The sequence below is a fragment of the Arvicola amphibius genome, chromosome 7 (assembly GCF_903992535.2).
Source record: "Arvicola amphibius chromosome 7, mArvAmp1.2, whole genome shotgun sequence".
In the NCBI taxonomy this organism is placed as follows: Eukaryota; Metazoa; Chordata; class Mammalia; order Rodentia; family Cricetidae; genus Arvicola; species Arvicola amphibius.
Window position 1 is genome coordinate 106,426,129 of NC_052053.1, and position 14,917 is coordinate 106,441,045.

At 45.1% G+C, this 14,917-nt stretch overlaps 1 protein-coding gene across 3 annotated transcripts in view; it reads right to left on the bottom strand.

Moving 5' to 3' along the window:
- Daam1 (dishevelled associated activator of morphogenesis 1) overlaps positions 1 to 14,917 on the bottom strand; it is a 162,213-nt gene that overhangs the window by 35,137 nt on the left and 112,159 nt on the right. For all 3 annotated transcript variants that reach the window (XM_038336157.1, XM_038336158.1, XM_038336159.1), the window contains 11 exons: positions 11,625 to 11,719; positions 9,436 to 9,769; positions 8,484 to 8,594; positions 8,266 to 8,369; positions 6,852 to 6,918; positions 6,503 to 6,620; positions 6,013 to 6,151; positions 5,689 to 5,747; positions 1,964 to 2,151; positions 1,186 to 1,485; positions 793 to 900 (listed from right to left, as the gene is read on the bottom strand). In XM_038336157.1, coding sequence (XP_038192085.1) covers positions 793 to 900; positions 1,186 to 1,485; positions 1,964 to 2,151; positions 5,689 to 5,747; positions 6,013 to 6,151; positions 6,503 to 6,620; positions 6,852 to 6,918; positions 8,266 to 8,369; positions 8,484 to 8,594; positions 9,436 to 9,769; positions 11,625 to 11,719 — 1,623 coding nt within the window. The remainder of the gene's footprint in view (positions 1 to 792; positions 901 to 1,185; positions 1,486 to 1,963; positions 2,152 to 5,688; positions 5,748 to 6,012; positions 6,152 to 6,502; positions 6,621 to 6,851; positions 6,919 to 8,265; positions 8,370 to 8,483; positions 8,595 to 9,435; positions 9,770 to 11,624; positions 11,720 to 14,917) is intronic.

Genomic DNA, 14,917 nt, shown 5'->3' on the forward strand with positions numbered 1-14,917 from the left:
GCCCTTGTGTTTGCCCATCTGAATGCAGTGTGCACTGTTCACAGGTCCTTTAGTCTGGCTTAAGAATCTTTTTCTTCATACTCCCAGGCTAAGTTTTCCCTGGTCTGGAACTCTGATTGATTTTGCCTTACCTTTTCTTTGTTCCCCTGAACTCTCTATATCTAGCTACCATGTCCTAACTTTTGGACTATGCTTTAGATCTTTGGGCGAAGCCCTCTAGAGCAACATGCGAGTCTATATGGATGTAACAAGGAAGATACCCACTAGGCCTCATCAGTGGGTGTAGGCAGGGGGCACCACACCGCATGTTCTTGCTGCCATTATGGAAGTGTTAGTAGCTTTTCTGGCTCTACCTGTATCGTTGACATTTCCACACTTGTTCAGCTTGTGAAGCCCTACTAGCGAATCTATAATGTTTATAATGTTTGGTTAAAATGCCTCTGTAGATTCTATTTAGCTGCCAAATTAAAGTTTTTACAAAACCCCATACTGCTAAAGAGACCATCTGGTCCAAAAGCATTTTGGTTCTGAGACTAGCCATTTGATATTTAACTCAGCCCAGAATGGTTTCAGAAACAAATACCGTAAGGTGACACTATTTCCCTAGGTTGACACACACTGATGGGCTACTGGACACACACAGGGACATGTAGTCATGCTGCTTTGTAGGAACACACTAGGGGACACCAAACAGCATGAGCACTAACGTGCTCGTGTATCATGGTTCTGGCAGATGGCTCAGGGATCATGCATAAGGACACAGAACTTTGGGGCATCTGGAAGGCATGTTACCTGCTGTCTTTGGTAGGCAGAGAAAGTTCTTTCTAGGTCTTCAAGGTCTAGAATTTTGAAGACTTTGGTATCATCGATTTCGGTCCATACTGTTCCTTCCAATTTGTTCTAGAAACATCAAGTTCACAAGGTCTATGATTGGCAGTCATACAGAAAAACAGTTGTTTTTTTTAAGTACTACTATTCCAAATTTTTAATTCTACAGGATGCTTTAGTGAACTGGTTTGAAACCATGTGTAATTATTTCAGAGACATTACCGACAAGCCCAGGAGCTGGGGAGAATACGAGATGGTCAGGCTATCCAGCAGTAGGGTCACCCCCCCCCCCAGGACACTGACTTGCAGGTGCCATCCACTGACCCATTAATGGGAAACGTGAACAAATGGCTTTACCTCAGGCAGCTTCGACCAGTTGAAGGACTTCAGCGCATTGGTGGGCTGGGGGATGTTTTTCTTCTTGAGTGTCAGACTTACAGGAGCACCAGGAGGTGGCAGGATTCCCCCTAAGGGAGGAGGCCCTGGGGGAGGAGGAGGACCCCCAGGAGGGAGGGGAGGTGGTGGGGGAGGAAGTGTCCCACCAGGAAGGAGTGGGGGTGGTGGGGGAGGGAGAAGAGATCCCAGACCAGAGGAAGGGAAGGGTCCCCCTGGGGCTCCAGGTGAGGGTCCTCCGGGGACTGAAGCACAGACAGCTCTCTGGAAAAAGAAGATCAAGAAGAATCAATGAGAGAAGAAATATATATCGAATGACTTTAAGAATCTAATCTCATCTAAGAAACATGTACAGAGCACCCGTTGAGCACATTTCTCAGAATGTGGGTTTCAAGGGTGAATCCCTCACATGGACCTTCCTGGGCCCTCATGCCTTTCGACACATAGTGCTTATTTATGGAGCCCCCCCACTTCTCTCCCTCTCTCCATGGCAGCCCTTTTCTAACAAGCTAATGTGGTTTCCTTTGTTCTTAGGACAGGACTCATGGTCAAAAGTCAACCCCAAACCACCTCTGCTGCCTAAGCCACAGGATGTTGGTAGTTGGAGTCCACTACTGAGATCAACTGTGAAACATTACAGAGCTCTTTCCTACTTTCTACTTCAGGGCAACAGAGACCCCCAGGAGAAAGGGGGGTCTTGACCCCCTTGCAGACAGGAGGCCAGGTCTCAGCCCTCGCTCACCCTGTTGAGCTCATGGAGCTGCGCCGTGAGATCTGCCACCTGCTGCTTGACTTGCTTGTGCTCGCTCGTCTCCTTCTCGAGCTTCTCTTTCATCTTATTCAAGGTTTGCATCATTTCTTCCTTCTCTTGGGTCTTCGCGTCACATTCTCTCTCTTTCTTCTCCAGCTTCTGTTGCAGCTCATTGTGCTCTATACGAGAAAACAGGACATGAAAATGGTCCTCAGAGATGGAGCAATTTCTTTAAAAGACAAAAAAAAAATGGGCTGAGGATGATGAAGAGATTGTGGGTCAGTCTACCCTAGGCATCAATGTTCTTCCCCAGGGAGGGGCAACTCAAGAGTGAAACAGTGTTCATGCTGGGAAAAGGCCTCGTACAACAAATTTAGTAACGGACATTTTGGTAAAGACTAAAGAAGAGGTTCTCAAGTTATGGTTCTAAAGATGGAGGAAAAAAGAGTGTGAGCAACTTCTCAAGGAGAATGGTATCTTACTTCTGAGTCCTGGCACAGAGGTGGTCTAACAGCCATGCTAGGGGAACTGGCTATTAAGAGAAGGCCCCTTCTCACAAATTAGAAAAGGGTCAGGGAGAAGCCAGCACTGGTGAATGAACTTTGCCAGCTGCTGTCCGCCAGCAGGAGAAAGATTCTGTGCTTGCAGACAGCTGGGGGAGGCCTGGTGTGCACTCTGAAGCTGAGTGATGCCTCCCTGCCCTGTTGAAAGGCTGATGCTTCTGGCAATCAATTATCAAAATTAGTCGAAGCCAATGTTACTGTCTCTGTATTCAGTATCTGAAGGGTGGTAGTGCTGTTTAGGCATGGGGGCCACAGGGCTGAGAGGGCATAAAGCAGCTCTCGGCTGTTATTGCTGACTTCCCCAGGTGTGGTGTCATGGAACAGAGGCATTTAATTCAGTGTAATGAATTCATCTTGCCAGTGAATATAAGCCTGTTGGCAGGAGTGATGGGCTTCACACAAGAGAAATGATAAAGTCTAGGCTGCAGATTTTTATTTCAAATACTTGCCCTCAATGCCTCTTTTTCTATCAACACATGCACTGGGGATACAGCCCACTGGGACTGCACTGTTCACAGCTGGTCTCTACTTCTGAACTTGATAACACATTCAAACCCTTACTGTCTCTTTCGGACCCTCCCTCTTCTGTGGCTCCCCAAATTGGAACGTGCAGGAAGGTGTGAGCCATTAAAATCCTTGCATTTTGTCAGCTTCCAAATAAAAGAAGACAAACCTTCAATCACAATCACCACTCCCCTGACGCCTGACTTCCAGTCCATATCTAGAATAACCTAGGTGCTCCACTTCCCCTCTTCTATCTCCACTCCATTCATCACTGGGAATGAAGAGATTAGGAACGTTCCTTCCCTCTTTTGTCACCAGGCTTTGACAAATCTGGCTATGCCTCAGATTCAGTGTGAGGTCATAACATCTCAAGACCACTGTCCAAAGCCTCTGCAAGCCGTCTATATAGTAGGTGGGGGCAGGGCTTAGGTTAGAATGGGCTCCTTGATGATCCTGAGGCGAGGGCAGGTCTGGGAATCGCCAGCCTGAAAACTGTCTCCCAAACTGACGTCATTTACTATCCTATCCATTCACTGAGTATTTATTGACATCTTCCCAGAGTCCTGTGCTCCACAGACTTCTCCCTCAATTATTCTTCCACTTTCAGGTCCAACCAACTTCCTATCTCCTCCTTTGAAATTGTCTAGGATTCGATCTAACTTTGCCAGCTGAAGCTTCCAGAAGAGAACCCATTTTATCTATAATTTCTCTTCTCTTCTGTTGTATGGTGATTCACTCATCACCCCATTCTTCCCATCAGCCTTGAGTATTTTCTCCCATGGCACCTTACCACCCAAACTGTAATGGCTTCTATCATCTGCTTTGTAATTAATATGTGCCCGACACTATGCTAACTTTCTGTTTCTTTTTAATTTAATCTTCACAGCAACCTGTGAGTAAGGTTCATTGCCCGTGCTGTGAAGAGGGGAAGAGAGGAGATGTCACTGCTCACAGGTAGGGGGCTGGAGTTCAGACTCCCACTGAGAAGCCAGCACAGTTCAACACACCAGAGATGCTCAGGTGTCCCTTAAATGCATGGCTGGACAAGTCAAAAGCTCATGACCCGAGTGACCCCCGTAAACCTACACACTCTAGAGTGCATTCTTAACCATCTACTTGCTGACTGCTCCCATCTGCTTTCGGTAGCTGGAGTAAAGAGCATGCCCAAAAGCATCCTATGGGGGAAAGGGTGCATTCTGTCTTATATTCCAGGTCACAATCAATGAGTGAGCTTGAAGTGCAAACCACAAAACACTGCTTGCTGGCGCTCTCAGGCTCACAGTCAGCTGCCTTTCTTATGCAGCTCAGGCCTACCTGCCTAGGGATGGCACCACCCACAGTGGGTTGGGCCCGCCCATATCAATTTTCAATCAAGAAACCACCTCAAAGACATGCCCACAGGCCAATCTGATGGAGTCAACTCCCAAACTGAGACTGCCTCAGATAATGCTGGGCTGGGTCAGGTTGGCAGCTAAAGCTGACTAGATGCAGATTGTGCTCTCTTTAGCTTAATCTCTCTTTTTATCTTAGTCTTAGTGCTTCTCTTCTTTCCATCCATAGTGGATTCTGGGATGTATTATAAAGATTGTCTGAGAGCAGTGTGGGCAAATAGCGCACAGGGGGCAAAGCGACCCTTGACTCCCCTGGTGGCTCTGAGGAAATGCGGTTGACACCTGGTTCGGAACACCTATGCTGGGTGAATGTGGCTGTATGCCACTGGCTGTGACTGATGACTCTGATGGGAAGAAGAGTCCTTCATCCAGTGAGGTGAGGAGTGGGGGAGGGTGACTGCTTTTCCAAAGGTGACTTTAATTTGCTAAGATTCTGAAGGAGAAGGGAAGCTGCATGCTTCTGCAAGTGGCTGGCACCAGGAGGAACACAGCGTCTCTCCCGTCAGAGACTGAGGGATAGTGGCAAAGGCATATTCCAATACATTGATATCCACCACATATTTCCACCACGGCTACTGATTTTCTGCATAATGTCTCTTTCTAGGACTGGCCACCTTAGAGCCATGGAGAGAACAAAACTGCCATACCAAGTTGCCTGGGCTTCTGTGCTGAGTTTGAAGAAATCCCAGGCTTCTTGTTATATTTATTCAGACCCAAAATACTTCTTCAAGTGAAGCGCAGCTGTGGGGTGGGGGCTTGCATGCTCAGGAACTTTTAAAGAATCTTGAACTAATGAATTCTTTTTAAAAACTTAAATTTATTTGTTATTTATTTATTTTGTGTGTGTGTGTGTGTGTGTGTGTGTGTGCTTTCCTTCTACTATGTGGGTCCCAGGGATCAAACTCAAGCTGCCAGGCTTGGTGGCAAGTACCTTTACCCGCTGAGCCACTGTAAGGGCCCTTATAAAAATGACAACCAAAACTCCCACACTTTATTTCTTTGTTTTCAACTAATGAATTTGGAATAGCAAATGCTATAATCTTTTCTAAAATACTTAGGGGATAATAAAAGGATGAAGTACCTGGGAAACAGCAAGAAAACTAAATGGCTGGATTTGAAAGAGTCGATACGAAATGCCCTGAGGTGTGAGAAAAGGAAAGCTACTTGATGCCCCGAGTGAACATGAAGCCACGATGCCAACTCCCCGAAGCCCAGGCCACCGAAGCAGAGCCACACCTGCCAGGGCCTCGCCGGTTACCTTTTCTCATTTTCTCTGCCTGTTCTTTCCACTGCTTAACTTCATTTTCATTAACCAACCTGTAGAATAGTTAAAGGGAAACTCGTTACAAAGAACAAAACAAGTCCATTGCCAAACGTGTTCTCCTTGGGCACACAAATAGTGCCCTGCACAGAATCCTCAGCGAAACCCAGGTGTAATTAAGCCGTATTTCATGTGCTTATTTGTGACTCATTTGGTCCCCAGGACATTCCATTCATCACAGCTGTCTTTCTGAGGCAGGACAAATGAGCATCTCGCGCTGCCATCATGATCGCACAGACACCACGATGAGAAGAGACTTACATTCTGACGACGTTCTTAATGTTAAAGTTTTCCAAAGGCGTGGAGTCGGGGTCCTGTCCTTTGTCGTTCTGGATAACTATTTGCTGTATGATTCTGTCTAGCAGCAGCCAGTACTGAACTGTGTTACCACTTCTCTTGTCTAGAGCGGAAAAGAGGGAGAGAGACCACCTTCAAGCTCTCTGTAAATTAGGGTGGGCAGTTTTCAGCTGTGGGCACCTTGGAGCCCAGGTTTGATCAAGAGGCACGCCCCATACTCCCTTTCTACACTGTTGTGAGGCATCCATTTATTTTGAAATCAAAGTAAATTATAGGTCGTTTCATTTTGAGGATTTCATAACTGCCCCTGATCTGTGAGGAAACAAACACTGGGAAGCCACAAAGCTGAGGCTTAGGGTCCCTGGTATGCACCCAGTCTAGTTAGTGCTGTGGACAAGACAGAGCCCTTTGAATGCTGCCCCGGCTCCATGGCGCCCATAGTCCCTGCACTCACAAGGCATCTGGAGGCAATGGTGCAGGATGGACATGAAGTGAGGGTAGGCTTCGCTGTGAGTCAGCCGCTTCCTGGTCAGCTCAAACATCTGAGTTGCACTTTTTGTGTCTATGTGAACCTAGTTTATAGGAAAAACAAATCTGAATTAGACATCAATTTCTTAATTCCCCTGACACAGGAGGAGTGCACGCCATGCAGATACAAGTGGATCCTGCTCCTTAGGTAGCAAGAACAAGGCTTCGACTCTGGTCGCAAGCTGCACTGGTCCACACCGACATGGAGCATACATTTCAGGAGGCAAACCCTATGATCTGATGAGTCACATCAGAATAATTATAAGAATACATACCAGTTCAAATCTTTTGGCAAATTCTAGTTCATCTTCATTTCGGAGCATTTCAAAAAAGTCTAAATGCCTGAAAGGTAATTGAACAAACATTAGTAAAAGTGGAACATCTCACGAACACAAGCACAAAGGACTCAGCATGTTCAAGTACACACAGCATGTTCAAGTACAGGCCCGACACACAGTGGTGATGTACTGACATAATGCCATCACTTGGGGCAGATCAGGAGCAGCCCTCGTTCAACCAAGCCTGGGCTGCAGAGTGAGGGCTGGTCTCAGAAACAAAGGCAGGGGATGTAGAACAACAGGGAAGAATTGCCATGTAATTAAGGCAATTAACATGTAAGGTCCTGGGCTTGACCCTTAGCCCAGTAAAGAAAACTTAAAAGGCCCTTCGTGATTTTTAGAGCTGTCTACAAAAGAAACATGGTAACAAAACTTGAATGCCTTTGCTTAATCATGTTCCTTGTAAGGAAAAGACAAAACAAAACACGAGTTAAATAGATAACAGAAAAAAATGGAAAACCCAGGGCACATAGCACATAGTAGGCAATTATCAAATGAATAAATGCTTGTCAAATCTAAAAAACCTCCAGATTCCACTAGCTGACTCCTTCATGGAAAAACAAGCCACTCCCGCACACTTGACTTGCTGTTGAGTTACAGATCAGAAAATATTCATGCCATCCATTTATTTGTGTGCATGCTGATTAACCTCCTACTCTGTGTTCTGCATTCCAGGGATGATGCGGTCTATGAGGACAAACACATAATGGTTGGGGGGACAGAAAACACAGAGAAGAGACTAGAACTGCTCAGAAGGGGGTGCTCTGCAGAGTAAGGGACCAAGGGGTCAGAACATCTGTGAAAGGTGTTCAAAACCAAAGAAACACGACGTACAAGGGTACGAGGCAAGCAGGTCTGGGCACCTCCACTGACTGTCAAGGGGAAGAGCCTGCTGGGGTGTGTGCATGAGGGAGGCAGCTGCGCAGCAAGCATCAGCAAGCTGGTGGGGATGCCCTAGAAGTGGTAACAAGTGCACAGTGGTTGAACACTGGCACTCACAGAATGCTACTAAAGTTACTAAGTGACTCGCAGGCAGTCCTTAGGACAGAACTAGAGTCCAGCTGTCATCACCACTATTACCACTTTTTATAGATATTAAAAGTAGCAGAGTTCAGAAGCAGGGACTAACTTGAGCAGAATACAGAGGAGGCAAGGCTATAGCAGGACAGATGTGGGCCGTAGGAAGCTCTCTGTACGCCATGCTGCTTCCCTCACTGACGAAGTTTAGTAGCAGGCTGTGCACGCCCCTGATGTGACAGGCAGGCTGGAAGCAGCCCATGGCACGTCACCTGCCACTGAGTCCATGGTGGACACTGCATGGGCCCTCTCCAGCTGTAACCGTATGACTTACCTATCTAACGTTGAATTCTCATGTTCCCTTAATTTATCTATAACAGGCTGAATTCCTAACATCAGAAATTCATAGCGAAGATGGAGTCTAAAGTCCAGACTCTCCTGAAAATAAAAGGGGCACACAAAACAAATTTATAGCTTTTTAACTGTATAGTCCCCACAGTGGCAAAGCGCTCTTAATGCTGTCTGCGTCAAACTGCAGGGCAGAGTTCTTACCACTCCGGCTCCTTGGCTTAGCACTGCATTGATGAAGGACATGATAGCAGTCTTGAGACTCACTTCATCCCGGTAACGCCCAGTGCTTTTGTCCAGGTCATTAATTAACGTCTGTCAATTATAAAAATAGAAAAAATAAGGGTCTAAAACATTAACAACCCTACATATGCCCATTTTAGAATTTTTTGTAATGCTTGGAATTAATTTTTAAAAGCTCACTTAGTCGGAATTACACTAATTCACAGAAGCCTCCTTTATAACTCAGGACTGGGGTTACGAACTCTTTTCCAGATGTGTTCCCAGCAAGTGTATATAAAATACAAAAAAACCCAAAAAACAAAAAACAACTTGCTTTCTTGTCTCTACCTGCTTTTTACTTTTAAGTAAAAATAAGATGATATAATCTTATTATTATTTGATCCTAAATAAAGAAGAATGACCTGTAAAGTTTCCAGAGAACATTCCATTCAGTGGATTCAAGAAATACGGGCTATGTAATACATAGGATGCAGTCAGAGTTTTTTTAGTTTAGAATTTATTTTATTAAATTTATTTTATTTCATGTATGAGTATTTTGCCTGCATATAAGCATGTGCACCATATGTGTGTTTGGTGCCCATAGAGGTCAGGAGAAGTCATCAGATCTCCTGCAACTAGAGTTATGGATGGTTGTGAATCACCATGTGGGCACTGAAAACTGAACCCGGGCCTTCTGTAGGAGCAACACAGACTCCAGCCCAGGGTCACAGTTTTGAATTCAGTTTATCTTAGACCCCAGAAGGACCAACGGTGGGAAGCATAGTCTATTTTCAGGTTCTTGAACCTCAGAGAAAGGGAATGTTTGAAGACAAAGGTGAGCACTGACAGGCACGATCAAGCAACCCCTGCAGGCCAGGAAGGGCACTGTTTGTGTAAGAGTGGGGTGAATGTAAAGCCCGTGGGAAGCACCTACCTGGAAGCGGGTTCTCTCGCTGGCGTACTTCTGATAGTGCAGCATAGCCTGCAGAACTTTCTTGTGACCCCCAGGAACCAGGCACACGGCGCCCAGGATTTCCAGTACGGCCACCTTTGTTTTAATGTTCTCTGTGCTCAGACTCTGAGCAATTACATTAATACTCTCAGAATGAGCCAGGACGTGGGCCCGGCCTTGAGAGTTGTTCATTAGTGCCTTTATACAACCAATGAGGGAGGTGTGTATCCGAGACTCAGAGGTCTCATAGTCCATAGTCTTCAGAAAGTTGAGAATACATGACAGGCCATCCAAATCGATGAATCTAGTTACAAACCTGTCAGGGAGAGAAGCGATCAGATTCATCCCTTTGTGCTTTTGGAACCACCGTTAATAGAAAAGCCCAGGGGAAAGGAAGTAGACTTACTTCCTGAAGAACCCAAAGGCTTACATCAATCAAGGTCTTTGTAAGTCTTTGCCTCTTCCATGGCACAGACCCAACAGTCAGTCTAAGTCAGACTGGGAAAGAAAATCTCCAATTGAGGCAAGCTTACCTCAGCTGGTACAAAGAATCAACAGGACTTGCAGTCACTTAGGGTGCGCATCTCCACCCCCTCAAAGCCTCACACATGCTAAGCAAACTCTCTGCCATTGAGCTATACTCCCTTCCCTATGATATCGGTCCTGTGCTAGGTTAAAAGTTATTTGCTGATCTGAGTGACTGCAGCATTCAGTTCCTATGTGGTGTGTGCTGGCCCTAAGCATGGTCCCTACACGTCAAAGAGCAGCATCCTTCAGTCTGTTGCCTATCAGGCAAATGACAGAGTTTATTGCTAGGGTGTTTATAACAAAACCCTTCTTATACATAGCACTCTATAGGAAATTCTAATATACAAACAGATAAGAGCAAAGGTTTATTATTGTGAATTAATTTTATCGATATTTATAACCTTTGCTGTTAAGGACGGCAATTCACAATGTGTGTGTGCTATGAAAGCTGACTGGCCCAGATAGAACAACCTATTTATCTGACTACCCTAGGACCTCTGATACCTCAGCTCAGAGTTCACACCAGACCAAGAAGCAAGTGGTTTGTCCCCATGGTCTGCACGACCCGTGTCAAACACTTGCACAGTGCATTTTATGCGTCAATACTTTTTTTAAAGTTTGTATTTTATTACTAAATAAAGATAATTGTTACTATTATTATTTTAGCCATCCCACCAACCACATTACCCTTCACGCATGGCACTGGTGCTAATGAGATGCCCTGTAAGGGCCTCAGCACCTCACCAACTTCTGGAGAGAGGCCTTAGCAGAAGGTGATGGTGGAAGAAGGGCCAGAGTGGAAATGCTTACTAGAGAGAACTCACTCCTTGCCAGAAAGTCAACCCGTCTTTATTTTTAATAATAGTTTTACTTATATATAATTCACATGCCATAAAATTCATTGATTTAAGGAGCACAAATATGGCCAAACAATAGTCTACCTTTTAGTTCTCCATTTGCCAGTTGGATGAGGGTTTTTTCTACTTAAAACAACAATGACAACAAAACTATTTGGGATAATGCTGATAATGAACATTTGTACACAAGTGTTTGGGAGTCGATCTTTATTTTCCTTCTCTATATACCTAGGAGGACAGCTTTTGGGTCTTATGGTGACATTATGGTTCACACTGTGAGGAACTAGCTGCCCTACATTTCCAGATGGCTCACAGACATTCCCAAGAGCGATGAAAAAAATGGTCTGGCCATCCTTGTGCTCTATCCATTCTCTCTCTCTCTCTCCTCTCTCTCTCTCTCTCTCTCTCTCTCTCTCTCTCTCTCTCTCTCTCCTTCCTCCTTTTCTCTTCCTTTAAAAATGCCGTCTATCTTAGTCACTGTCTGCCTCTCCTTTAAAAGCAGGAAAGCACTTACCAAATGCTCAGAGATCAAAGTAGCTACCCAGGGTTCAGTTACAAGTTTTAATGTAAGAGGCCCTGGATGGTTTGAGCACTGCAGCAAACAGGGAGAGAGAGAAAGAGAGGGAGGACGGAGAAGGAGAGGGAGGATGAAGAAGAAGGGGGACAGAGGAGAGGAAAGATGGGGAAGGGCAGGGGGTACGGAGAAGGACAGGAGGATGGGGAAGGACAAGGAAGGAGAAGAAAGGCAGGCAAGGAGAGGGTGGCTGCGCTGCCTCAGAAAAGCACCTCATGGGCTTTGTCCTCAGTGCCGTCTTTAGACTCTCGATGGTTTTGCTCCTCTCCTCCTCTTCTTCCTTCTCTAAAGCCAGTAGAGATTTTCTCTACAAGAGAAAACAGAAGTTACCTCTTCATTACTGCATTTTAAATATTGTAAATAATTTCTACAAAATATCAGTGCATCTATGATTAAGATTTAGTACCAGCAAAAACACAGAATGCCACCAATAATTCAGTAAAGTTTCATCTGTATTGCAAGTTAGACTTTCAAACTATAAATGACATTTTAATAAAATGTTTAGAAATTTTAGAAGAGGTTAAGTTGCACAAAGTGTTTGTACAATTATTACCCTGATGCAGATAACACCATTTGTATTTGACAGAGAAGAAGCTGGGCCTTTAGCTGGGAGCAACTTTTTGGCAACTAAAGGTAAAACATTCACAGGGCCAGGTGACACCCACAGCCACTTCTCCATGTGATCACTAGAATTAGCTGAAACTGGAATCAAGATGAAAGGGCTTTCTTTACATTAATTTTTTTAAGTACCAATTAAATTGAATCTGATACCAAGATGGTCTCTACTCTCTGAGAAAATGTTAGTTCTTAATTATGATCCAACATTACTTAGAAATCGCAGTATGAAAGGCAGGGGAGGGAGAGAGAGACTGAGACATGGGAGGAGGCAGGCGCGCGCACACACACACACACACACACACACACACACACACACACACACACTCCAGAGAGCTGCTAAGGCAGTGCTTCTCCAGCTGACTGTCTAGGCAACTCTGAGGAAGCCTGAGATGCTACACTCCTACAGAAATTTCCAGGCAATGTTGATGCTGCAGAGCCAAGGCTCTAGGAAGCAGATCTCAGTGACATTAATTATTTACTTAATGCTTGTGTGAGTGCGAAACTGTGTGCATGGATGTGAGTGGCAGGTGCTGTGAACAGGGGAGAATAACTGTTGAGCATCCTGCTTTGTAACACTCTATCATATTCTCTTTTAAAGTTATTTATTTTCATTTTTATATGTATGGTTCTTTTACCTCATATATGTATGCCATGTGTGTACAATACCTGAAAAAGGCAGGAGAAGGCATTTGATCCCTTGGAACTGGAGTTACATATGGTTGTGAACCACCATGTGGTTGCTGGGAATCGAACCTGGGTCCTCTGGCAGAGCAGCCAGTAGCTGCCATATTCTCACGAGGGTCTTTCACTGTCTCTGAAGGTTGTGTGTGATATGTTCTGTATCTGTGGTGGTTACTGTTAAATGTCAATATGACAGGATTTATAATCACCTGGGCGAGGGCCTCTCGGCACGCCTGTGGGAGATTATCTTGATTACAATCACTGATGAGAGTGGGGCAGTCCCCTGGGCAGGATATCGGGACTGTCAATGGGGCACTGTTCCCTGCTCCTCACTGAGGCTGTCATGTGACCGACAGCCTGAACCCTTGGGTTGTGAGTGACAATAAATATGTTCTCTCCTGAGTCCTTAGGTGACATAAAGTCACAATAGCCACAAGGCTTATTGTCTTTTCACTTCCTTACATCCATGATCACCTAGCTGTGCCAGAACAGCCCTCCTATCCCTTGTCTAGCCCAGAAGCCTTCGTCCATGGAGGAGCCGCTGACCCTTTCCTTTCCTTGCTCTGAACGCATATGCCTGTCTCCTTGGCCTTATCAGTTACCAACTCCGCAAAAGGAACAGCGAGGTGGCTCCAGAGAGAGCAAGCCTGACCCTTACCCACGGGTCTCAATGATCTAGTATTTCCTTTTATCTCAGGCTCACAAAGCATCATGGGAGACTTTACTATTATTTGCTAAATCAATAGCACCAACAGGAAGTAACTAAATGTTAATTAAAACCCTGTTTGACCTTTTGATGAGAAAGAAGTATAAAGCCTAAAACAAATGCATAACCAAAGTCATTTATGGCAGCTGGGGGGGGGGGGGTTAGGATCTTCTTCTTCTTAAGTTGCTATTGTTCTGCTAAAGCTGCCCTTTTGCTGGTGACGTGCTTCGACAGCTGTCACCAGAGGATAGTAGATGAAGCAGCTATGCACAGAAATAGCCAAAGAATTCCTCCAGATCGGTATGAAAGCCATCCTGTGGAAAACTGTGTCAATCCAGTGAAGGGCATTCAGTCGCCGTGGCAGCTGAACTCCTCTAGAGTCTCAGCAATTATTTCGAATCTGTAGCTCCAAATCAGGCCTTTGCCCTGAGGATCACTCCTTGTTTTGGAGATGAACTTCATATGACCATCCTGAACTCAAACTACACATTTTACCATGCGTCACTGACACTAGGTGAAGGTCTGTATACTTAGCACTTGGGCAGTCATGGAGAAGGCTTCTGAACACAAGAGATGGCGGTATGTCTCTGTCTTTCTTAGAGTTGGGATATTCACGAGGTGCTACAGAAAACTGTATTGGAACTCCCTTTCCTGATGCAGGGAGATCTCCCCTAGAGCAGGAGGACCACGATCATTCCTCAACGTGAAGCCATCAGATTTGGATCTGAGGTTGCATTTGTGTGACAGAAATGAACCCGTTATCTTTTTCTATAAAAAAGACTTGAGTCTTTTTATAGAAAGACTCAAGTGTTCAGGCTTTAGAAGTTTTCTTTGCAACTTAGAGCTGATAAGAAAGATAAGCCTACATTTCTAGAGTCACTCTCCAAGCCACACAAGTAGTATGCACTGGTGCACAAGCAGAATGGGCCTTGTGATAGCCATAAGCATTTGCTCACATAAGAAGCCAGCAGAAGATAGAGCACACACTGGCAAGGACCTTCTGGGAAAAGCTTCCGAGATGCACACTGAGACAGTGTACTGGACCAGAACCGCTCTGGTCTGAAACATTTCCTTGGTGTGAACTGGGTAAAATGAATGTCACCTCCCATGTTCCCTCAAAGCTCCAATCCTAAGACCTATTAGGTCATTCTGCATCATATAGTGTTTTTTTTTTTTTTTTGGACTTTTAAAAGCCAACACAAATAACTCAGTGATCCTTTAAAGAACAAAGCGTTCTCAGTATGAGGCTTATGTAAAGTAACTTAATTTGTTCCACAAAAGGCTGGTTTCACAGCAAGTATGGCTGTTCTCGACCTGGACTATTTCATCAGACTCTAGAGGCATTAAAGAAAGCAGAAGCCTTCCCTTCCCCCAAAAGCTCACTGTAGACAGTGTCCAATCCCTGGGCCTCTTTCAGGTACCACATGTGAGATTTCAGAAGCAAGAGTGAAAGGCTACTTGCAAGATATATTTGGGCTCAGCCAGATGGTTTAAATTCCT